The 25590-nt window shown below is 41.3% G+C and overlaps 1 protein-coding gene across 6 annotated transcripts in view; it reads left to right on the plus strand.

Annotated features, from left to right (window-relative positions):
* The window catches only part of RBM33 (RNA binding motif protein 33), a 133498-nt gene that overhangs the window by 65932 nt on the left and 41976 nt on the right, over window positions 1-25590 (plus strand). For all 6 annotated transcript variants that reach the window (XR_006889910.1, XM_046670613.1, XM_046670614.1 and 3 more), the window contains exons 8-12: window positions 277-565; window positions 6916-6971; window positions 22081-22213; window positions 22604-22947; window positions 24214-24516. Coding sequence is in view for 5 of the 6 variants with exons in the window: in XM_046670613.1 (XP_046526569.1) it covers window positions 277-565; window positions 6916-6971; window positions 22081-22213; window positions 22604-22947; window positions 24214-24516 (1125 nt within the window). In the remaining variant the exon portion in view is untranslated. The remainder of the gene's footprint in view (window positions 1-276; window positions 566-6915; window positions 6972-22080; window positions 22214-22603; window positions 22948-24213; window positions 24517-25590) is intronic.

The raw sequence follows: 25590 nt of genomic DNA on the forward strand, positions 1-25590 counted from the left end.
CTGTATTTTTTTCTTTTGGAATCCATGCAAGGTGTTTTGGGGCTGCCATTTTCCCCTCCTTGCCTTGAGATTGACTCACATTGTGAGAAAGTAGCCCTCACTGTGAACAGGCAGAGCAGGTTATTTATCTTGCTGTTTTATACAAGTCGTTACTGTGAATTTATTTCTGTTATAACTTTTACAATTTAATCAGTGTAAATCCGTAACACATTGACATTCTTTTACTTTTCTTGTAAATATTGATTTCTCTAATATGTCTTTTTTTGTGGTTTTTAGACGCACTCCCCAAGATTAATTCCTCCTCCACAGCCTCAGCCTCCCCCTCCGCCACCACCGCCGCCGCCTCAGCAGCAGCCAATTAGAAGTCTGTTCCAGCAGCAGCAGCTGCAGCCTCTGCTTCCCCTGCAGCACCCGCACCACCCCTCTCCTCCTCAGGGAATGCACATGCCGCCCCAGATAGAGGCCCCGAGGGTGATGCTGACGCCGCCTCCTGTGACCCCACAGCAGCCCAAGAACATACACATAAATCCCCACTTCAAAGGGGCGGTGGTGACGCCCGTTCAAGGTATGTGTCTCCTTGCTGTCGTAAAGGCGCGGGCTCCTGTTCCCTGCTCGGTGAGGCGTCTCTGTGGCCAGTGGTTCTCATGGTCACGTGTGTGAGGGTGACTTGGCTTCCTCGATTCCTTCCCTACCCCCTTAGACATGTGCTATTGATGGGCCAAACTGATTTGCTTAAAAATGTGTGTCTTTTGTTTTATAATTTAGAGGAAAGTGTTGAGAAAACTTTCTAAATTTAAAGAGCATTAGAGGTAACTGGAAATGTCTGAGTTGGGACTCTTCATCACTTCCCTGGCGGGAATGCTAATGCTTGTGTGGTGAGTGTGCCCCTCAGCTCCGCTCCGCTGCTCCCCTTGAGGCCCTGTGTTAGCTGTGGGGGCCACAAACCCCTCTTTTAGTTATTCTAAGTGAATGAGCTCTCGTGGTATTATTGCAGACACGTGGTCCTGGAGCTAGGAAACTGGTTTTGAGCTGTTGATGTGGAGCATGTCTTCATGCATCTGTTCAACACATGTTGATTGAGATACTACTGTCTCTCTGGCATTTGAGATACATTGGTGGACAAAACAATGCTTTATGCAGTTGTGATCTTTCTAGCAGACAGTCAGGGAGCAGTAGACATAATCAGTAAGACTGTTATCTGGCATGTGAGAGGATGAAAATACAGGAACAGACGCAGAGCAGAGGAAGGGACAAGGCTTCATTGCAAAAGTAATAGTTGACGGTCAGGGAGTGAGGGATGTGACTGTTTCAGAGGACAGTATTCCAGGCAGAGGCATCAGCAAGTACAGAGAGGTCTTACTTCAGGTAAGACCGTGCCATGTGTGTTCAGGTAACCACGAGAAGATGATGTGACGTTAGTGGAGTGATAAAAGCAGAGAAGAAACACGGGACCCGGGTTGAGACCTGTGAGCCATTCTAAGAGCTCGACTTTTACTCTGAGTGAAATGGGCTGTGATTAAGGGATCTGAGCAGAGGAATAACGTGATCTGATTTGTGTTTTAAAAGGATCATTCCTCTTGCTGTGTTGGGAGTGGGCTGTAGGGTGGCAGGGGTGGAAACTGGGTGTTCAGCTAGGAGGTGACTGCAGTAATCCAAGTAACAAATGATAGTGGCTCGGCTCAGGGTGGTAGCAGCCATAGTGATAACTGGTCAGATGCTGGATATGATTCAAGAAGGAGCCAGTATGATTTGGCGATGGATCAGGTGAGTCTGAGAGAGAGGGCAGGCAAAAATGATACTGGGGGAGGGCCTGAGCATTTGGGGGATGGAGTTGCCATTGCCTGGGATGGGGGAGAGCAGGTTTTGAGGGGGAAGACTAAAACTTTTGCTCTGGATGTGTTAAATTTGAGATACCAACTAGACATGCAGGTGGAGGTGTCAAGTATGCAGCTAGTGAGAGTTCAGACGAGGGTTTGGGCTTCAAGTACAAGTTGGGGGCGTTGTTGGCACACAGATGGATATAGAGCCTGCGCCCAGTGAGAGACTCAGAGAAGGGGTGTCAACATGTGGGAGGAGACTGAGGCCTGGAAGCTGGGGCACTGGATGTGAGAGGTGTGGGGCCTGTAGGGAGGAGAGCGGGAGGAACCTGAGAGTGTAGACGACGAGGAGCAGGGGAGAAAGTGGCCGCCAGGGGCTGGCCAGGGGCCTTGCTGACGGGTCAGTGGGGAGTGCACTGCAGGCTGAGGCCTACACTTAGCAGTAGGGGGTCTGGATTTTGACAGGGTTTTTTTGGTGAAGTGGTAGATGTACATGCCTCACTGAGGTGGATTTGAGAGAGAATAGGGACACAGAAATGGGAGATCAATCTATCGACAGTCTTTGAAGGTATTTTGCTAAAGCAGAGGTTGGATGATAATTGGTAGGAGGAAGTGGGCTTGAGAGCAAGTTTTTTATTTTAAGATGAGAACACTAGCAGCTAGTTGAGAAGGGAAAAAATCATTGATGCAGGTGAGGGGCAAAACTTATCCTTGCTGGGATCCAGTACCCAGTGGCAGGACTGTGGTGCTGGAGGGGCGCAGGGTCCTGTACAGATGCTGGGCGGCGGAAGGCCAGGTGGAGATGCTGAGAGTGGGCGGGTGTGGCAGGTGGAGGAGTCTTGTGAACTTCTTTCCTGATGTGAGTGGTAAGTAACTAAGAGTGGGGAGGTAGGAGGAAATGTTGGAGGTCTGAGGAGGGGAGAGAAGTTATGAAGTCTTCCCCTAGCAGGGTCGAGGAGGAGCTGGTACGGGTGCTGGGCATTGTTGAGGCAAACTCACTCTGTGTGGTCATGAACTTAGAGTCAGCGTGGTTGTGTGTTTTTCTCAAGCCACGTTTGTCTTTCTGTGTCAGGTGTGGTATAGACAGAGTTGGATTTGTCCGAGTTGAAGTGTTGACAGAGCAGTAATGCTTGTAACAGTGGACCATGGAGTAGTGTATGGTGCTAAGGGGCCAGGAGATAGTGGAATGGAGGCCATTGGAGATCTCTGTAGAGTCGACAGTCAGTCGAATCAGGGTCCTGGAGGGAGTGAGGTGGAAAGGCGGAAGGTAGTGGTAAGAAGGAGGATGCACAGAGATTGTGGAAGGGTCATTGATAATGACCAGGTCTGGGATATGGCCTAGGTGGGATGGAGGATGGAGGTCAGGGACCCGAGAAGCAGGGTGCTGGAAGCACTGTCTCTGCCAAGACTAAAGACAGGGCTAGTGTTGAAGACAGTGATGGTGAGCTAGGAGCTGAGCTCTGAGACACGAGAGCAGTGTTTTGACCAGTAGATGGACAGTAGCAGGGGGTAGTGGGTGATGTTGTCTGATGACGGGAGATCCAAAACTGAGGTCTGAAACATCATCGAGGACAAAGAAGGATTCCCCCCCCCCCCATCATCCTTTGGGACAGCTAGGTTTCCTTTAGCAAGAAGGAGGCGGCTGAGGCTACCATGGGTTATGCTCCCAGTGAACTTGGAATTCCAAAAGGCGTGGGCAAGAAGTTTCAGGAGTTGGGGAGAAGCTTGAGGTAGAACTTGGAGTGTGGGAGGCCAGTGGGTTGAAGCACTATGAAATTATGCTGTGGCCTTGGAAGACAGGGCTGTGACAGTGGCAGGTTGGCTGTGATGGGGGTCAGTGTCCGTGTGTCCCTATAGGACACACCATGGAGGGTCAAAGTGGGGTTAGCGCCTGTGGGTCCCTGACCTCCTTGACTGACCCCTTCACTTGTCCCCGCCCTATATTAGTGACTCCTCGGCCTCACCTTCTCCCAGGGCTCTGAGCTCCCATGGACAGGCAGGATGGCTGCTGTGCTTACCACTGTAGTCCCTGAGACCTGCACACCGCCTGTCTCTCCTTCCGCAGCTGTGGCGTGAATGAGCGACCCAATGCATGCTGTGTGAAGGAGGATGACTCACTGAAGGAGCCCTTTGAACGGTGGCTTCCCAAGACGCGCAACTGCAGTAAATCTCATTTGTCGGAATAATTTTACTAATGTCAGCGTCTCTTACTGTGTATTTCCTTGTAAAATTGAGTGGAAAACTGGCAGTTGGTAAGGTGCACAGGTTTTCTTTAGCCTGATAATAAATAATATTAAAACTGCACAATGGGAAAGCTATAAGGAAACCCCAAGATGGCTTCCAGGCCTGGAAAGAGTGCGCCTCGCCAGAAGTCGGCAGCCTAACAGGTGTCGAGTGCAGGTCTTGCGCCCCAAAGCTCACGCATGATCCAGTAAATCCAAGATCAGCTTGCAGACAACAGGTTTTAAACTCTGAGTACCAGCTGAATGTTTTCATGATGAAGCCAGGCGTTTAAGTGCCGTATGTTTCTTCTCTTTACTGTACCTTTGATCTTGAGACATGCTGATGCAGGGAGAGGGGGCAACTTGTCCTTGCCAGGCCTGCATAGAGAACACTTGCTTATTCCCTAGTAAATGCGTGAGCTTGTATAGAAAGTCACGGTTCTTCTTGAGAGAGGCCAGATGTCTAGATGTCTCCTGTATGTACGAGATAGATTAACCCAGTGACTTTCAGGACCTGAGGCAGTTTGAAGGTTTCTTAAATTGTCTTTTAAAAATTAGCAACATATGCACATCTTTTCCTCATGACACATACTTTCTTTTCAGGATAAGAATGTTCCAACATATTGTGATCAATCAGTTTTGATGTAAATTTAACTTGTTTTCCAGATTTTCACTATTATAACTGTTGTAATGAATTGAAAATTTAATCAGTTTAGTCCATTGAATACATAGGATAACAGAAAGATAAAAATATTAAATGTCAAATATTCAGAGTTCAGTGTTCAATAAAATGGTCTGTTAACATTACCAGTTTTACATTCTCTTGCTCACAGTGCAGAGGGAGGCAGATAGGCAGAAGTGTCTTCCTGCTTTCGTACCCCGTGGACTGCAAGACAGTTTGCAGACACATTGACAGTCTGAGCAAGGCTTGGCCCCTGGCTTGGGCTGGATTCGTGATCTGCTCTTATTACACCTGTTCTCAGATGTTCTCTTTTGTCAGCTTTTACTCTCTCTCTCTTTTGTTACTTGTTACAATTTATTTAAAAAAAATTACCAGCTAATCAGAAGGCTTCTGTGTAAGTCATCTATTCATTATAACTGGCTTTCTTCCTGGAGATCCCTCTTGCGTTTCTTGGTCTTAGTCTGCCCTAGTTAAAGAGATTTAAAATTTTTACCCTTTCATTGTGTTGGAATTATTTGATAGGAATTGATGTTTAAAGCCCAAGTTTAAAAATAAGTGGTACATATTCTTGAAGGTCTGAGTATTTGGTATTTGGTACTTAATTTTAAAAACATTGTATATTGTTTAATATGTGGTTTTTTTCTTCCTCACTTTGATTATAATGTTTTGAGGTCAAGGATGCTCTAGTTTTTTCTTTCTCCACTTCACAGTCTAATATTTCGCTTTAGGTATGTAATTGATGGACCCTGGTGCCTTTTAGCTAGCTGTGTAGACTTGGGGGCCGGGTCCTATTTTATATAAAGTCTTGCAAATCGACTCCCTTTCCTTTTGAAATTTTGACTCATTGGATTAAACTCTTAGGAGAGCGATGGACTTCTGCCATTTGTACGTTTTATCACCTAAGTTTCTTTCTGTCACATTTTGCCTTTGATCAGGCCGTGGCACAGACCCACACGCACTGTAACTTTAAATCGTGACCTTAACTGCAAGGCTTCATGTACAGGATTCCTTGAGTAGTCTGGTAAATAAAACATAGCTTTCCTTAGTGCTCTAATTTAAAGTAATTTTGATTGACTTTTAAGCTGTATCATTTCTATATTTCTCATTCTTCAGAAATTTCTTAAGTTAAAGATATGCTATGCTATATTATATTATTCTCACTGTGTCCTTACCTGGTTGTTCCTGTGTGCATGTCTGTGTCCTAATCTCTTCTTATAAGAACACCAGTCGTATTGGATCAGGGCCCACCACATGACCTCATTTTCTCTTAATCGCCTCTTTAAAGGCCCTGTCTCAAAATAGAGTCACATTTTGAGGTACTGGGGGTTAGGACTTTAGTATATGAATTTGAGAGGAGCCACAATTGAGCCTACAACACCTGACGATCTGAGAGCTTACTGTATGCATCTGGCAGCACATTTTGATGAAAGATACAGCATGTCACCATATAGCAGTCACCACTCAGGTGGTGGTTTTTTCCCCCCCAAATCAAGATCAGTATAATACATGTTTTAAATAGCTTAAGCATACCTGATTTAGCCCCAGGGTGTGAAACTAACATCTAGTTTCTTCCCAGTTATAAAATGTTTATTTTAAAATTACTTGATTCCTTGTTCTGGTAGATTGATGGGAGTTCTGCTTGTTTAAAACAATTGTATTGTTTAAAACAATACAAAACCAAACTAAAAGTCTTTGCGTAGTAGGTTGCTCTTCGTAACAATACCAAAAGTATGTGTATTTTCCTTTCTCTGCCTGTTTCGCTTCCTCCTTCACTCCCTCTCTCTCTGATGCTAGAGGATTTAGATTTACATTTGTCTTTGATTGGAGTCAGGAAATATAACTGGGGTTAGATAGCCTGGATAACCTGGATATGGATGTGGGATACCAAGTCAGTCTTTTGTTTTAGAGGAATAATATCTTCTTTTGTTGCAAAATATTTTAATTTTAAATAGGAATTCACTGTTGAAATTAAGGCTTCTGCTTGTGCTGTTGTATGCTGAAGACTGAAGTTGCCTTCTCCCCATTCCCTTTATGGAATTGTAAAAATATTAAGCACTTAGCTTAAATGTAAACTTTAATTTATATTATGTATTTTACCCATAGTCTATATTTTATGTTAAACTTATACTACTCTCCTGGGGGGGTTTGGATGTGAAGTACAGCGTGTTGGTAATGAAAGGTGTTTTTGCCGCAGTGCCCTTGCTGCCAGTCCCAAGCCAGCCGAGACCTGCGGTGCCCCAGAGATTCCCGGTGAGTAGCAGCTGCTTCTTCCCCTCTGCTAGGGGTGAGCATACATTTACTAAGAAATACTAATATAACAAATGCCAGTGGTTCCAGCTAAATAAAAGTTTAAGGATTTGTAAATATTGACAGTAATTTTTGCCGTGGAAAATATTTGTGAGAAGCTTAAGGGTCAATGGATTTTTGAGAATGGAATTAATTTTGTTTAACTGTAAAATTGTTGAATCAGGATCATCAGTAGAATGCCTTTCGTCTTAAAGATTATGAAGTTTGATTTTATTATTGCCTTACTTGAAGTGAGAAAGGGGTCTTGCTTTATTATTGTATATGTGTGGGGCACATGTACGTCTGTGTACGTGTAGGTATGTGTATGAAATCCTCGGGAATAGTAATGAGATCTTTCCTTGTTTTAAAAAAACCTCAGAAGTCTTAATGAGTCATTGATTTTTTTTTTTTAAATGAAGGTTTTGTCTGTAAAAGAAGTCACACGTTTTCTCCCCCAACCTCCCCCCAACACTTTCCTCTACTTTCCATAAGTTCATCTATTCTTCTAACGTGTTTTAACTAGAAGAAAAATGTCTATTAAATAGGTATATCTGTTTAAATAAATGTTTTGTTTTATTTGAGTTTTTGGTTCAATTTGTAGTTAGTTTGTGGTTTTTTTAAATCAGTGAGGACATGTTCTTGCTAAAAACAGTGTTGTAAAAAATGGACCAGACCGTAAAATTTTAATGTCATTTGTATGTAAAACAGATACATTTTGTTTAGGCTAACCAATCTGATTTTCAGGAAATACCTGAATGACCTGTTTGACTCCAGCTTTGATACTTAAGTAGATACCGTATTTATATATGGCATTTAGCCAAAAATGTTTTAATGAAGGATTAAGATGTGTAGTCAAGATGATTATTCCAAAGTAAAATCAGTATTGGATTTAAGATTCAGAGTATTTTTTAGGAATTATGAATTATGATATGGTTTCTAAAACAGATTCATATTGGTTCTACCAGTTATTTTTTTTAAATTAGATGATATTTAGTATAATTCTCTATTTGAAGCACTTGTCTATATAGCTAAGCTTTATTAATTACCTGTACCCAAGGATAAGCCTGTATGATTTCGTTCATTAGATTTCTTCTGGTGAAGTAATTTAACTGCTAGTTATTCTAGAACACTCCCGTTTTAAGTACTTTTTTCTGTTTCTCAGGATTTGTGAGCCATTATTGAACTTGTTTTCGTGTTTTTTTGCAATATAGGGATAAAATTTGATGTGAAAAAGCAGCTGTAGTTTAAGAAAAACATAAAGCAATGTTTATGCAATCAGTGTTTTTGTAAAGATGTGTTTACTGATATAAAATCAGAATAATCAGTTGCAGTTTTCATCTATTTGTACATTTTTTACTTGTACAAATATAATTGTATCTGACATTAGAAGCAGACCTCACAATACTTGAAGATATTACAAGAGGATAATAAAAGAAAATTTCTTTGCGAGAAACTGAACTAATTTTTAAGTTATATAGTACTTGGAGGATGGTAAATACTGTTGCATTGCTTTTGAAAAAGTTTCTGCACAGTGTAATGTTTTGTTTTGTTACTGTTTTTGAGGTGGGAAGTGTATGGGGGTGATAAGAAATAGTTGGGCAAGAAATTAGTCATGTATATGATATAATTTGAGAAATGTTTCCTTCACCTCAATTATTTACTGCTGTTTAACGTGTATTATATCTTATTTTAAGCCCTGAATGCTAGATCTTAAGCTGAAATTACAGTGAATTTGTAGTCTTGAAAATGCAGTGATCTACTTATTCCTGTAATGAGTCTCCCTTAGGGGAAATAATCAGACATGGAATCTATTTTAAAAAAATAAAATAGATCTACTCAGAATTCAAAGTATATTACGATGTACGTCTGAAATCTGTATGTTATAATCCAATGTTACTGAAATAAAAAAAATACAGTGGAGTGTTATCTTTTTAGAAAGTCCATCAAAATGTTGTTGGGAAGGGAGATTAACTCTAGGTCATCTTCTGTTGTTTTACTTACACTGGGTCTTTTTTGGGTAACATTATTTTTTTCCTTTTATACTACTAGGTTGAACTTGGTTGCTATCAATGTTTTGTGCTGTTGACAGTTTTGTGAATATTTAGTAAGTTTCTCCTTCATGCCAAGTGCTCCATATACTGCTTGTCCCTAAACTATAAAATGGACCAAGCATAGTTACGTGAAGCCCAGCTTCCATCCTTAAGCCAGTTTTCACCTGAGTAAATTATAAAAATAGTGGAGCCCCTCTGGCCCTGGGCCTGTGCAAGAAAGTACAGGTAAATAGGTGTTGAACAAGTGAACACGTGAATTCAACATTGAGTTATTTTGCTACTTATAAGGACCCTACATAAAATGAGTAGTGTAGAGAAGGGGTGTATATTTTAATTTTTCACTCTTTGTTGTTTTCAAGGATACGTATGTGAATTGGCACTTTTAACTATATAAGAATTCAGCTCTACCCAACTGACTAAAGAGTGAAAACAACGGACAAGAGACAGAAATACCGCTAGATTTCCAAATCATAAAGGGTGTAGGATACAGTTGGTATTAATACTGAGGTATTCCTTCTCTTCCTTAACGATGGCAAGCTTTACTTTCTTAAAAGTCCATTTGTTTGATAATTTTATGAAAACTTGAGAAATTCTTAATTTAGAACTAGTATGCCTAGAAATTGTACTAAATGATAGTGCCTCCAGTTTTTTAATTAAAAATCACGGAGAACTCTAGGCAACCTTATGTGAAACACTCTTTTTCATAGAATTGTTTAAAATTATTTTAAAAATTCAAATCTTAAGCCACAATTTGGTATTCTAGAGTATGCTTGATGCAGCAAAACCGATATTTTTATTTCCTATTAATAAATTTTATTTAGAGAATTGAATCAACAGTTTTTAAAAGAAATATTTTAAAGTCAAAGTGATAAACATCATAGGAAAAGGATCCTTATTTTTAATCACTTTGGAAAATACTGCATTAGCTCTTGGTATTGAGCTGTCACTTGATCGTGTCAGTCTTTGCGTCCAGATGGGATTTCCTGCCGCATTCCCATGTTTATGGAATTCAGGGAAGTGCTTTGTAATTTAGGTTTCCATTTAAAAATTCGATCATGTATTTAATTTTAGTTACGATTATAGCTGTTAGGGCTCAACCCTAAAATGTTTCTTCTCACTCAGACTTTTGTTTCCAGAGCTATTTTATTTTTTCAAATCAGAGTTTTGAATCTTTTTTCGAAGTATATCTCAATTGATAGCATATCAAGGAATGAATCTTTTTCACATCAGAATATTAATCTGCCCAATGTAAAATATATCTCTGTTAGTTCAGTAGTGAGTAATTACAAGAGCTGGTTGGACAGGAAGTGAGCACATGCCCTCAGGAGTTAGAGGCGCTGTCTGAGTGAGTGTCGTTCCTCCATCTCAGCTCCCTTGATGCTGTCCAGTCTTGCCGTCTAGCCACCTGCTGTCCCTTAGTCCACTCGTGAGGTATTTTCGTTCATGTCAGGACCTTTGAATGTAATTTCACGATACAGTTGTGGTTTTCTTTTTTGTTCTCCTTTAGGGGAGTGGGGATGGGGAGGCTAGTTTACCTTTCTGCCAGTAAGCTTCTACCTGTGTGTCTATTTGAATTCTGTTTTCCATTTGAAATGTTCTTTGTTGTATACATTGATTAGTCCAATAGGTTGCTCTTTCCACAAAGGCTTTCCCTGATGTTTTCATCATTAATATAGTTGTAAGTCCTTTCCTTATCTGTACGTATATTTTCCAGTTAGGTGTTTGTCTTCAAAGAGATGTTTATTGTTTTTAAAGTTTGACCACTTAAAAAAGTAACACTAAAATGTTGATTAATAATACCTTAATGCGTTGCTTTGAGATTTTGCTAACCTAATTTGTTTTTGGTGTTAGTGAAGTTGCTGTTTTTAAGCATTTGGATGAATCCCAAGTAACTCACATGGTAAAGATTCTTGACCCACAGTATTTTAAAACCTATTCAGTCAGGATTTTGCACTGCCCTGTCAGGTAAATGCTGATATTTTAGGGTAACCAGTTAAATACTAAGTTGTTCGGTTGCCAGATAATTTCTTAGTGATCTTTGTTTAAATTAAAACTGAAAATTATATTTAAAAAAGCTACTGTAGTTTTCAGTTTAAATTAGTCTTCTTAGTGATTCCATCACTTTAGGTAGATCCAATAAGTGAGATTTCCATTTACGTTTACTGTGTAGTTACAGCACCTCACAGGTGGATCTAGCTGCGTTCTGTTTCCGTATAGCGAGGTGCGTGGTATCAGGTGGTGGTGATTGACACTTCCTAGATGTGTTTTATACGGCATTTCATGCAAATCGTGTTTGATGAGAGTGCTGCATCCAATTACATTTCTCTGTGATTATAGCCCATGCAGATGTGAATCCAGACCTTATCCCATCTAGGAAAAAAAGTCTTTCTTTTGAACCCTTACTGTTTTTACAACTTGCCCGCAATGCCTTGTAATTATTAGCACTTAAGATGGGGAAGGAATGATGGGCATTTTCTCTTATCAGATCTATGAGTAGTAGCAGGCGAATGTGGGCTGAGACCCTTCCAGCTGTCAGGCATTGTCAGGCTTGCAAGGAGAGAGTGCAGTTTAAAATGCAGGTGACATAATACCCAACATCCTCCATTTGCTAGTGGGTTTCTGATTAATCATGATTACCATACATTATCATACCATCAAATTTAATCATATCAATGAATTCCCATCTGTAGCAGTAACAGGAGCAGCTAAACACTATGGTAACAGCTATTAAATATGGTGGTTATAAAATTCAGCACCCTGTTGACTTGACTTGCTGTCTTGTAAGTACACATTGTGTGTGTTGGGTAGAGATAGGGTGGGTGTGAGTCCACGAGCATAACTCAAAGGCCAGGGAATGAAGACTCATTGAAATTAGACAAAATCAGTTTCTCGTACAGTTTCTCAGCCATTAAGCCACATTGTAAAAAGTGCATTATAAAAGTATGGGGTAAACTGTTTTGTTTAATTTTTGGCTCAGTACAACTGTTAGATTGAACTGCGAACTTTTCATGAGTCCTCCCGGGTGTATGGAGTCGGGTGTAGTGGACTTAAACTGAGTGCGGTTTACCCCCCTGCAGTTTAATAACTCCGCCAATTGAGTGCCGACAGTGACGCAGTTTCCATCTGACGGCTCCTGTCTCTGCCAAGAAAACCTCTATGGCCTGTTTTTACTGATGGATCTTGCAAAGGATATCAATTTTTTCTTTAAGTATTTATTTTCCCAAGAGTCTTTGAAGACCCGTAGTTCTATTTAGATGCATTTTTAAGATAAGCTTTGAAAGAGACCCTATTTTATTGTAAACTACCTGAAAGTACTTCTTCCAAAGATTAGAAATTTTTTTTATTTTTAAAATTTAATCCTTTTGATGTACAAGTCTGTGAATTTTAACAAATGCATCCAGTTGTAGAATCACCACAATTAAGATAGAGAACAACAGTTCCATCACCCTAAACGACTTCCTCACGCTGCCCCTTTGTAGTCAGCCCCTCTCCCCACCCCAGCCCCTGGCAACCACTGAACTGTTTTCTGCTCCTGAAGTTGGGTTGTACAAATGGAATCGTACGATGTGTTTTGTTTTGAATGGCTTCTTTCACCTAGCACAGTGCATTTGAAATTCATTCATCCATTTTTTTGCCCCTGTCAGTGGTTTGTCCCTTTTTGTTGATAAATATAATTCCATTACGGCTGTACCACAGTTTGTCCGTTCACCATTTGGACAATTTCTCGTTTTCGGCGGTAATGAATAAAGTTGCTGTAAACATTTGTATGTAGCTTTTGTGTGAACATAGCTGGGAGTGGGAATTGTGAGTGATATGGCAGGTGTGTTCACAGAGAACTTAACAGCAGACAGACTGTCTGCTTTCAGTGGCTAGAGCTGATTGCTGCTTTGCTTTTTTAATCAATCCTTCCTTGCATGAGGAAATACAGTCTTCCTAGAGCAAATACTGCTGAAGATCAGTAGGACGTGAACAAAATGATGGAGCGATTTGTCCAGATTTTGCTCAGAGCTTGTTTTCAACAACCTTAAGGAGGTACCATTTTCTCCATTTTACAGATGGGGAAACTGAGTCTTGGAAAGATTAAATTGCTTGAGTTCACATAACTGAGTGCAGGAAGTAGGATTGGAGCAAAAGCAGTCTGAATGTTTTAATCATGCTGTACCCACTCCCTTTCTCTCTGAATATTAAAATGCATCTCAGTAAACTGGGTAAAAATAATTGGATCTGTATAAGATCATGATGGTCACCAAATGCTAATGTGGAAAAGTTTACTGTGGTAGGGCCTATCGTTGGGTGGGCTTGTTTGGGGAGAAGAATGGGAGGGGTGAGGTGCAGGAATAAAGGATTTTTTGTTTTATGCAATAATTTAAGTAGCTAGTTTTAGGTTCATCAAAAGCACTATTTTGTACTAAAGTAAAGATGTTACAACTTGTAGTTCATACTCTAGTTGCACTGCATGAACCAACGGCATTATCTTAATGTATTTTAGTCCATGTGGTATCTTCCCTGCTCCGCCCCCCCCCCCCCCCCCCATGAAACTGAGTGCTTGGAGCTAGGTATATGCTTCTTCAGCTTTGGAATGCAACTGTAGATCTAAAATGAATGTAGGTATTTAAATAGGGCACAACCTGAAAGAAAAAGAAATCTGTGGAAAATACTGAAATAAGAGGATTAGCATTGTGATAGAGGGCTATAATTTTAATTATGTCAGGGGTTACTAGTGGTCTTTTTTTTTTTTTTGCAGTTACCCCATTTAATTAGAATTAACTGAGAGGCATTCTTAAGTGTCTATTGGTTTCTTATATAGTTCTTTGCATTTTAAGTGAGATTAATAAGTGAAAACATGTTGTAGAGGAAGGTTGTAATTCATTGAAAGATTCATGAAGTGTCAATGACATGGTTAAGGTATTTAATTAGTCTTATTAACATATACCAACTGACCCTTTTAGGGAAGCTGATAAGTCTCATAATAGCTGTTAGAGCCTCTTTATTCTTTGCATTATACAATTAACTTTTTGCTAAGCAATTTATGCAAAGTTTTCATCTTTTTTTTGTAACCAAAGTTATCAGTCTTTCCTGAATAGGATTAATATAGATAGCATCATGTAATTAACAAGAGATGCAAAAAAGTGAAAGTACAATTTGTATAAGAATTATATGAGAGAAAATGATAATTTTTTACCTTGGACTTTTAAAGGGATTTAAAGAAAAGCAAAATAGAGCAGTTATTTGGAAGGATTAAGGTAGCCTTTTCTTTCAAAAGGTAGAATTACATTAGTACTAAAAGTTCTGTTAAGTGAGGTATTCACAACTTACTAACAGTCTTAAAATAATTCTGCATGTGGTAGAGGTAATTGATAACTTATTATCCTTTATACCCACGAAATGGTAGAAGTTATTAAATGAATCATCACATCGAGAGAACCTCGTCGGCTGTGAATGTCAGACTTTGGAGCCATGGTTTTTAGTTGGCATTACTTGAAGACAAATTAATTGCAGCAGAAGCAGTGTGTGACAGAAAGAGCAGTTTATAAAGCAAAAATCTGAAAATGTGGCTTTATGTCTTGAGTTACTTATTGACAGTGTAACTTTGGATAATTCACTTTTAACTCATAACCCTGAGTTTCTTCACTCCTTAAAGGAAAAGTTATTTGTTCTCCCTGTTTCTTGCACTGTATCTATGAAAGATGTAGTTATTGTATTGGCTTGTCAGTCAGCATGCGAATGAGGCTGCATGTAACAGATAACTCAGCAGTGACTTAAAAAACCAAGTTTCTTATTTTTTGCGTAAGAAAGTTCTGGGTTGATATAGCAATTCTGTGCCGTTGTCAGGGGCCCATGTTTTTTTTGTACCTAAATTCCAGGCTGAAAGAGGAGGAAGAGCGGGGGCGAAAGGTGCATGCCAGCTGGAGCAGCCCCTAGTGAGCCTTCCTAGGGCCCGTCCAGCAGGGCTAGTGATGGCTGGTGGGTCAGAGCCCAGCCCGTGTGGGAAGTTGGAATCTGTGGTCTTCTAGCTGGGTACAGTGTTGTCCTTCTGTTACTAAAGAGGAAGTGAGAAGGTATACTAGGGAAGCAGTTAGTAGTCTCCATGTGGCTAAAACTTATGGCCAGAATTTAAGTTATGTAAATAGAGAAAAAAAAAGTGACATCTGTTCAAAATGAAACAGAAAACAGTAGGAAAAATGGTGTTGTGAGCTTAGTGATACCTACTATTTGTTAAACTTCTCTCCTATTTCAAAAAGGCAGTACTGCTAACAGTCAGTAAGCAGCTTTTACGATCTTAAAGCTTAAAATGCTTGTTTATTTAAGTATTCAAACTCTCAATTCTGTTGTCCATTGAGGTAGACGGAGGCAATGAGGGGCCTGCGTGTGTATCCCAGGTGATTTCCTCCTTGTGTCCAGCATGATCTGATGTCTCCAGAGAAATAACCTTGGTCACTCTGGTTTATTTCACATCTTAGTCATTGACTTTCTTTCTGAATAATATCTTGTTTTATCTGCCCCTCTTTTCTAATCCTGCTACCACCTGGCCCTCATGCAGGCATTTGTTGTCTTGGAAATGGGATTTTTCCTGGTTGGATTTGATGCATTTACTATTAAAGCTGTCTCTTTCCCAGTGTTGGCCTCTCTCATCTGTTCAGCTCAGTGTGTGTTTCAGTTCTTTAGGGCCTGTGCATGACCTGCCATAATTTTAAATGGCACCTGCTGCCCTCTGTCTGGCTGTCCCAGGTTACTACACCTTGCCAGTGTCACAGTTTCAAGGTTATGTCCGCAAAAACCCTCTTTTTCCATTCTTATTCTGTGGAACCAACTTCTAAAGCCAGAAATTTCCTTTTTCACTCAACTTGAGTCAGCTATTTCTTTCTAAACTGTAGATAGCATCTCTGGGCCTACCCCCTTTATCAGTCTCTCATAGGTTGATCAGATAAGAACTGCTAATTTCTTTTACCTATTCAGTCCTGTCATGTAATATCCTTGACTGTCTGACTTTTGACTTGATTTAGTCCTTACTGGTTTTCTTGACTCTAAAGCACACACATTCTCGCACAGTTACGTATACATATGTGATTATAAAACATTGAGACAGATGAGGGAATGTGAAAATAAGTCCCTAACATTTGCTGTTCTTGACAAGCGATGGATAGCATAGTGGGTTAGTGTGGTGCTCTGGAGATAGGTGACCCTGTGTGAGTCCAGACTGCCGCTTTCTAGGCTTGTATTGTGTGCAGGTTATTTAAATGCTGAAAAGAGTTCTGTGAGCGGAATCTCTGCCTCTTAGGATTGTTGTGAGAATTGGACGAGACAGCAGAGGAGCTCTACACAGTTGGCTGGCAGCTGCAGGAGTGGGCAGGCCCTGGGTCGGCAGCAGGAGAGCCCGAGAGGGTATTTGAGTGTGCAGTGTTAGGTGAGGGCACCAGGAATCAGGATGGGAAGTGTTCTGGAGTGGTCCTTTCCTGTCTGGGGCCTGAGTTCCACCTTCCACGTGTGGGTAGTGCAGATGTGGACACTTTGAAGGCAGATTGCGGTGGCTACTTACACTGGGGAGAAGTGGAAGTGGGACTGAGCCGGGAGAGGAGAGCGCGGTGCTCTCTTGCTATGGCGTATGTTACAGTGATTCTGGAGAACTTAGAAATCAGGCTTTGCTTTATCCTTTTTTGGAATGGGTGACACAGTTGTAAGTTAATAAAAAGTTCTCACAATGAGTGAGATGTGCTTTCCAGCTGTTACTACAACAGAGTACTTAAGGGCTAAGTGGAAATAGCCCCAAAGGGCTCTCCTTTCTCAGAAAGTATGTTTTACTCTTCCTGCCCTTCTCTCTGGTACCATCTCCCTCTGTCTGTGCTTTTTTGTTAACTCATTAACGTAGTGGGGACTGATAGTGCTGATGATGAGTTAGAGCCCTCAAGTGTGCTGACCGTAGTTCAGGTTGAAAGCTGGTCAGCACATCAACAGCATAATACTTTGAACTTCTTTTATAATTCAGCATACTGTTCCAATTTTTTTTTTAAGATTTTTTATTTTTCCTTTTCTCCCCGAGCTTGCTAGTACATAGTTGTGTATTTTTTTCAGTTGTGGGTCCTTCTAGTTGTGGCATGTGGGATACTGCCCCAGCATGGCTCGATGAGCGGTGCCGTGTCCATGCCCAGGACCCGAACTGGCAAAACCCTGGGTAGCCGAAGCAAAGCGTGCGAATTTAACCATTTGGCCACGGGATTGGCCCCCAAACTTTTTTTTTTTTTTTTGAGGAAGATTAGTCCTGAGCTAACATCTGCTGCCAATCCTCCACTTTTTGCTGAGGAAGACTGGCCCTGAGCTAACATCCGTGCCGGTCTTCCTCTGCTTTATATGTGGGACGCCTACCACAGCATGGCGTGCCAAGCAGTGCCAAGCAGTGCCATGTCTGCACCCGGGATCCGAACCGGCGAACGCTGGGCCACCGAAGCAGAATGTGGGCACTTGACCGCTGCACTATTGGGCCAGCCCCTGTTCCAGTTTTTTTAGTGAAAAATCTGACCGAATTCAGTAATAGGATGAGAATTGATTTTTTTTTTTTAACAAATAGTCTGCTGCTACTAAAAATTAGCAGCAAGCACATTCCTCATGGTGGAAAATTCTATAGACATAGACATAGGTGAATGAAAGCAGAGGGGACAGAAAGGAAGCAAGGACGCAGAGCGCATTGCGGGGGGCGGGGACAAGGAACCCCTGTCAGCCTGGGGGTAGGAAGCAGCTTACCCGGTAGAAGGGTTCAAGGGTAGGGTTGTGAGGGCTGAGGGACTAGAAGGTGCTCAAAGGTTGGAAAGTTTCCTGGGCAGTGGGAGGAACTGACCAGGAAGAGGTGAAAAACTGCCGAGGGTCATTGGTGGACCAGTTAAAATGAAGTATTAGCTTTAGTGATTCCAATTCAGCGTCAGGAGATGTTTCATCCAGCAGCACTCAGCAGTGTGTAGAAAACTGGGACGCTTGGCTCCGTCTGTGGCCCGTGTGCAGGCTGGGTCTCCTGCAAGACAGGCAGCTGGCAAGAGAGGGAAGTAGGGACAGGGAAGACGAAGTTTCTATACTGAGGGCTCATTAAAGAAGCCTTTTTCCATAGAGATTTCACATTTTGGCTGAGACAGAAGCATAGAGTGAACATTTTCCAAAGAATTTGATGAAATATGGAAGTTTGTGTATGATATGATGGTTTCCAGAATTAACAGTTCTGAGTTGGATGTAGACTCTCATTTTCATATCTAAGTCAGGGGAAAATTTGGTTTTTTAAAATCCCCAAACTTAATGATTTCTATAATATTTGTATGGGTTGATACTTCTCCTGCTGCATTTTTGTCATTTCACGAATAAAACGAACCCTTGTGGGAGTTTTAACTTGTTTTTCTTGAGTATTGAAATCTCTGATTTTAAATTTATAGAATGGTGTCACTTTGGGCATATTAATGTCCTGAGTTGCAGTTTCCTTGCCTGTGAAACAGGAAACGCGCCCCCCCGACCCCAGGTGTTACTGTGCTGTGCATTCGTGAGCTCAGGTGGTTAAGGGCTCTGCACAGGGCCTGGTACACAATGCGTGAGCCACGGGTGGTGAAAGTCACTGTTGTCCTACCTGGGAACTACTGGACCCAGGAGCCTCATCAGGCCTTACTCTGAAGTAGCGGCTTGTAGAGCTTCATTACTTAACTGGCTCATGTTTGTTTCACAAGGTTGTTTATATAAATCCTTTGCAGATCGCTACCGTTGTTGCTTAGTCACCATATGGTGGGGAGTTCGGGAGCACTGGCTCACATTCACACAGGCTGAGAATCCTTGATAAGTAGAAAGAATTATCTCCCACTCTTGTTGCTGATGCTCGGACATGAGCCTTGTTTCGGAATGCGCCTGCCCAGACTTTGGCCTGGGCTGTGACTCCGTTCTCAAGTCTCCTGACCTGGCTTCCACTGGGCTGGAAGACCAGCCAGAGAAGCAAGAGAATTGACACTCAATCCAGGTAACCCACCAGGTGAACACCCACCGAGTCCTCGACCCTGTGCTTCACCAAGCTGTTCCCAGGCCTCCCTCTCCTGGACCCATCCAGTGCCACCTGATACCCAGCATGGTAGACACATCCACAGATTCCATTGCACTTTGGTCCAGCGGCAGCCCAGGTTCAGGACTTGCTCTTTCAGCTTGTTGCGCGATTCTGAGAACACAGACACACACTGTTCCCAAGAGTCGGCTTGGACCTTGGGGGCTGTCCAGGCCAGTTCCTTTAGACCGTCCCGATGACACCAGTCCTCTTGCTGATGGGCCCCTTCTGTACCTGAGGGGCTTTCCCAGAGCTTTTCACAGGTGCCATTCCATTGCTGGGATCTACCCCACTCATGCATAGACAGTCCTGTCATTGTAACCTGATGCAGACCAACACACACCTACCTACTTGACCACAACTCAAGTATTTGAAGAGAGCTATTGTTTATTATCACACTTTTTGTTTTTGCTGAGGAAGAGTCACCCTGAACTAACTTCTGTTGTCAATCTTCCTCTTTTTTTCCTTGAGGAAGATTAGCCGTGAGCTCACATCTGTGCCAGTCTTCCTCTATGTTTTTGTATGTGGGACACCACCACCACAGTGTGGCTGGTGAGTGGAGCAGGTCTGCACCCAGGATCCAAACCTGTGAACCTGGGCCACTGAAGCAGAGCACGCAGGACTTTAACCACTTGGCCACGGGCCTGGGCCCTCTTATCACACTTTAAAGGTCAAAAATGTATTTCCATTTATCTTCAGGTAGGTGTTTTTTACTATTTGTAAGCCAAAACTTCATGAAAAATACATGTGTTTCCTTTTTAGATTTCTTTTACCTTTTATATCCAATAGCTTGTTCTAGGCTGTGGTGTTTTCCCCTCTTAGTGTCTCAGGAGTGTGGTTTTAATCTGTGGGTTTTGCGTTTCTCACTGTAAATTGCTTTAATGAACTGTAACCGTCTCTCCATATTTATCTGTTTGACCCTTTTTCCTGGTGTCCCCTCCCCCAAGCTGTTTAATGGAAAATGGGTCTTACCCAGGGTGTGCGTTGCTAATCTGTGTAGTCAAATTGCGTGGGTTAGAGGCAGTGTGACCAGCCAAACCTTGCCGCAAACCAGAAGGCAGGCAGCTTGTTGTTTCCTGTGCCACTCTAGGAAGAATGATGTAAACATTTTTTTTGAAATAACAACAGGACCTTGATTGCTAACTTATTATCATACAGAAAGTTTTGAAGATTTTTTGAAAACACCTTTTGAGATACATGTGTATGTAAGAAGAAAGTTGATATATAAAACTAAAGACAGAATACTAATGCTATAGTTTATAAATAAATACTTTATTAATAAATCTTCTATTTAAGTTACCCGGCAAGATACACATACAGATGCACACCATGTATTTCACTGACTTCAAAAAATAAGAATATTTTTGAAACAAGAGGAAAGAATGTGGCAGTGGAAGAAAGAGGCAAGTCCATTGAAACTCCTAATGCAGATTTAATAAGTAATCATGTATGATAGCCTATGCTATTAGAAATACTTTTTCTAGCATATTATTATCATAGTGAAAATATAAAATATCAAAAAATATCCATATCAAAGCATATCAGTAAAGTATCAAATTAACCTTATTGTACATTTATTTATTCTACATTTATTAGGGGTAAAAATCTTTCTAATTTAGTATGAATGTATACAGTGTGTATTCTCACTTATAAATCTTACATTTCTCAGTTACTGATGGTTAGTGCTTTGATCGTTATCTTAACTGAGGCCTTTATTTAGAGTGAGAAGTGACATTCCCTAATGTCAAACATTGGTAAGGTGGGGATTTCCTTGATCTCACCTAAAGTAATAGACAAAGATTACAACAATTTAAGCTTTGGAGCTTTCTGTTGAACATGTTTCAGAAAGTCCCTAATATCTGTGTTTTAATAAAGATGTGATGTTTGTGTTTAAACATAATTTTTTTAGTGCCATATAGCCAGTGGTCTTTCAGGTTTGTGGTTTGTATACCAGTGTTCATTTTGCATTATTCTTACAGTGCCATGGGTAGAGCAGACTTTGAAGAGAGAAGGACGGCAAATGTAGTTTGCAAAAGCATTTTCAGTGTTATAAAGTGATGTCATATTTAGAGGGAACAGCTAATTGTATTAGTAATAAAGTGACAGAAAGGGCATTAGCATTTTAAGTATATCAGAAAGAAGTATGATTTTAAAAAGTTGATAAATACTGGCTGAGTTTCAAAGAGTGAGGTGTTATTAAATGAAAATTATTTTTATGATATGTATAATTAATGTTCTTTCTGGAGAAGTGAAAAAAAATTGAGATTTTCTTAAGCAAATGCAGCATTTTTAAAAAGTCCCCATGAGTACTTGAAAGGCCAACTGAAAAATGAAGTTATTTTAGTTTGTCTCTCTGGAGTTCTGCTAGTGACATGTAGTTATTGAAAAACGTTATTAATCTATAGGAGTTCAAAACTTTTCGTCCAATGGAATCCAACTGTGTAATATTTCTTTTGTAGTAATGTGGTTTCTAAATGTTTCGCATTTTCCTGTTTCGTCAGAGATTGCTGATTTCTGTAATGGTACAAATTCGATATATTTTTCTTCTTTTGAGGTAAAGCAACTTCATAACTGTAGCTTATGGTTATGTTGAAAAGGTAACAGAATGGAGTGTTTGAGAAGATCAATGTTAGGAACATCGAAAGTAGACGTTTAGTCTTTTGGATTAATGGGCAAGAAGGTCAATAATTGCATAGATTTCACTAAGCTTAAAACAATGTTCTTGTGGTGCTGTAGCAACATTAAAACATGGAATTAACTGTTAGATGCTGCGTTCTGATGTTTGACTGCTTCATTACACAGAACCACTTATTTTGTAACATGTAGTTGTATATCTGGGATGGGGGCTGCGGAAGATCAGTTATGATGTTTTCATCCAAGGTGGAAAACTTGGAACTTTGTATACTTTTCTGAAAATTACGAATTATGTTCCTGCCTTTCATCCTGTTTTCCTGTTGTTCTTTAGGGCCCTCCAGAATTTCCACAGCACACACCTGGACCTGTCCCCAACAATTTTAGCCAGCCCCCACGACTTCCTCTTCAGGACCAGTGGAGAGCCCCTCCCCTGCCCCAGGATCGAGACCCTTTCTTCCTAGGAGGTAAAGGATGGTGCCGAGTAACGGAACAAAGCTGTCTGGTGTGATGTGCCTAAGCGCGTCTTTCTGTTAAACTGAGAATAGCTCCCAGTAGATTTTGTTAAAAGAGCATCACATTTTTGTACCATTGCGCTTCTGCCTGTCATTTCAGATGCTAAGATTGGATGTTATTGGTATCTGAAATGTGAAAATCTCATACAAAGGAAGAAATCATCTATAGAAAATGACTAATCAAGCAATCTAGAAATAGTGGCAAAATCTAGAATTCTTTTCGAACATTTATATCCTGCCACCACTTGTAATTTTTGTCTCTAGTAAGATAGTACATATAATTGCTTTTCCAAGAAGTGCGTGTACCATATAACCAGAAGGTAATGGTGTACTACTGTTCAGTTTCAGGTGAACCAAGGTTCCCGAGTCATCTCTTCCTGGAACAGCGAAGTCCCCCTCCACCGCCACCTCCCCCTACGCTTCTTAGCAGTAGCCATCCTGTGCCCACTCCCAGTCCCTTACCATTCACTCAGCCTGGCCCAGCGTTTAATCAGCAAGGACAGCAGCCAGTGTTCCCGCGAGAGAGGCCTGTAAGGCCAGCCCTCCAGCCTCCAGGTCCAGTGGGGATTCTTCACTTCAGCCAGCCTGGGTCAGCAGCCACACGGCCTTTCATCCCTCCTCGACAGCCCTTCCTGCCCGGCCCGGGACAGCCCTTCCTGCCTGCCCACGCACAGCCGAATCTGCAGGTACGCCTCCCGAGTGAGCTTCAGGGACGAGCCTGCCTGTGGCATTGTGTCTTTGCATTTCATCAAATGAAGTTTCACATTTTTATTCCAGTCGACTAAGATGTGGAGATTATTTAGAGAGTAAGGATATTAATCTCACATGTACAGTTGATTAAAGACAACTTTCTTGACAATATTGCTTATCTCCTTAATTGTAGGAGAAATAGGAAAATTTTCTGGGAACTGAAAAAAGTCAGTACTAAGATTTTGCAAAGGATATACTGCTAATAGAATTAGGACATGTTTTGATAATACCTTTGCTCATCATTGCAAGATTCTTAAAAGTTTTACCAATGGCAATAAAGTTCTTTGTCAAATTATGTCCCTGCAGTATGTAGCGGAAAGATGGTTTGCATGGAGGGAGGAAAAAAAGTGTTGCTGTTCCCTCATTATTTGAAAGATTTGAGTGCCCTCTGCTGATCGGTTGTGTTTCATGGGCTGCCTTGAGTTTCTGTGTTTTCTTTGTTACCCAGTATTTCTTCTTGTACTGGAAGTTTGCTATGAAAGTATGTAACGATGGTATGCTTGAATCACCTGTTTAGAAACACATAGGCTATATGTCTAACATGAAAAAAGGAAAGTTATTACTTAGGGTGTGAAAGTAGGATAACATGTTTTTGCATTTTTCCTTTTTATTAAAAACCTAGAATTAATACATCTCCATTGCAGAAATATTTTAGTATAGACAAGTATTTCAAAAGGAGACTGATCTCATCGTCCAGAAAGTCACCACTGGCATTGGGGCACGTGTTTTCTGTGTTTAGTGCGTGCCTCCTCATCACCGTGCCTTTTTGTTTCTAGTTAAACCCGTTACCCTGATCTTCTTATGTGGGTGAATTACCTTTCGCGGCATCGTTTAAAGATGCCGCCTGAGTCTGCAGTTGTGCTGTCGCTGTTTGTGCACGTGTTTGCTGGTCTCAGTGCTGTGGCTTAGAGACATGTGCAGCAGCGTCCTCGCGCTTGTGTTTGCTTACTGCTTCAGCTGTTTCTGTAGGACAGATCCCTGGAGTTTTGGGATTCAAGGGATTTAGAGCAAATATAAAATGTAAGAGAGTAGCTTTTGGCTTATTACTGTATTTAAGATAATATTATCAAACAAATCTAAAATGAAGTTTTAGTACCACTTAAAGTTGCCTTCTGGTGTTGGGGTTTTTAAGGAAATGACTGAATTGGAACGTAACTAGTACATATGTTTATAAACTGTTTCTCTTTCTTTTGGCATGGAAGGGGCCCCTGCACCCCCCGTTGCCCCCTCCACACCAGCCCCAGCCCCAGCCCCAGCAGCAGCCCCCGCTCCAGCCCCAGCACCAGCCCCCGCTCCAGCCTCCGCCGCAGCATCAGCCGCCGCCGCCACAGCCGCAGCACCAGCCTCAGCACCAGCCGCAGCACCAGCATCACCACCACCTCTCCGTTCCTCCCCCGCCGCTCATGCCCATGGCTCAGCCCCAGTTCAGGCCGCACATGCAGACGGCCCAGCCGCAGCCCAACAACGGGCGGATGCAGTGCCCCCAGCGCCAGGGGCTCAGGCATGTAAGTGTCCGCTGTCTCCAGCTGTCTTCAGCGGGGGTCTTGGAAGTCTCCGAACTTTAGGGGCAGTGCTTGTGAGTTGGAATATTTTCTAATTCTGGTTTAATTAATGGAGCATGTGTAGTACATTTTTCTGAAGTGAATGTATTTTTCAAAAGCTGCTTTGGCAGTTGATTTTCTTGACTACAGAAATTAATAATGTCCCTTTTGTGCCTGGAAGACTGTATGAATATCATTTGCTTCAGCGTCTTACTTTCATTTATCAAGGTATTCCTGTAGTGACAAGTGATATTATGAATTAAGAGACGTAACTTTAGAAAGTACTTTTGGGTGACGGTCACTGCCTTTGCCAGTGGCTTACTTTTGCTGCATGGATTCTCTGTCTCCTTGAGCTCTGAATGAGTGAGGGCATGAGGTCAGGACGAATTCATTAGATACCCTCTAGTTCCTGGGATACAGCAGTGACCAATGAGACAGGTTTCCTGCCTTCATGGAGCTTCTCTTTAATTGTGGGAGCTGAACAGTGCATTTTTGTGTGAGGTTCCACTCAAGTACAATCAGCAAATGTGTGGATTGTTATGCCTCGAAAGAAGCTGGGAAAGTGTATTGTTTTAAAAATAAAAGACGGTAGTCATTATTGCCTTGTCCTCTATTAAATAATGACTGTAAAGAGGCTAATGGTAAGAGTTCTAGGCTATAAAGGTGAGAGAGTTGATTTTCCTTTTAGTACTGTCTCTTTTTGACCTTGAGCTTCAAGCGTGTTATTTAGCTACTTTTAATCTCAATTTTTCTCATACCTGCCTCTTTCTTTCCTAACGTAACATTGAGACTAAAATGATAGAAGAAATAAAGGATTTTGATATCTGGGAGGAGTATGCTTTGTAACCTAGGTTTCATTTTGTTAGAGCGCTGGCAGATTACATCCCCGGCTTGTGCCCTCAGACACTGATCCAAGTGATCTCGGGGCTAAATTCTCCCCCAGCCATCTCTCGCATCTATAAACTCCTCTAGGAGTGGGCACTGTGTTAGGAATCCTGAGGATGAACATAACTGAGAATTTCCTCTTGGATAAAACTT

Source organism: Equus quagga, chromosome 8 (genome assembly GCF_021613505.1).
Source record: "Equus quagga isolate Etosha38 chromosome 8, UCLA_HA_Equagga_1.0, whole genome shotgun sequence".
NCBI classification, from domain to species: Eukaryota; Metazoa; Chordata; class Mammalia; order Perissodactyla; family Equidae; genus Equus; species Equus quagga.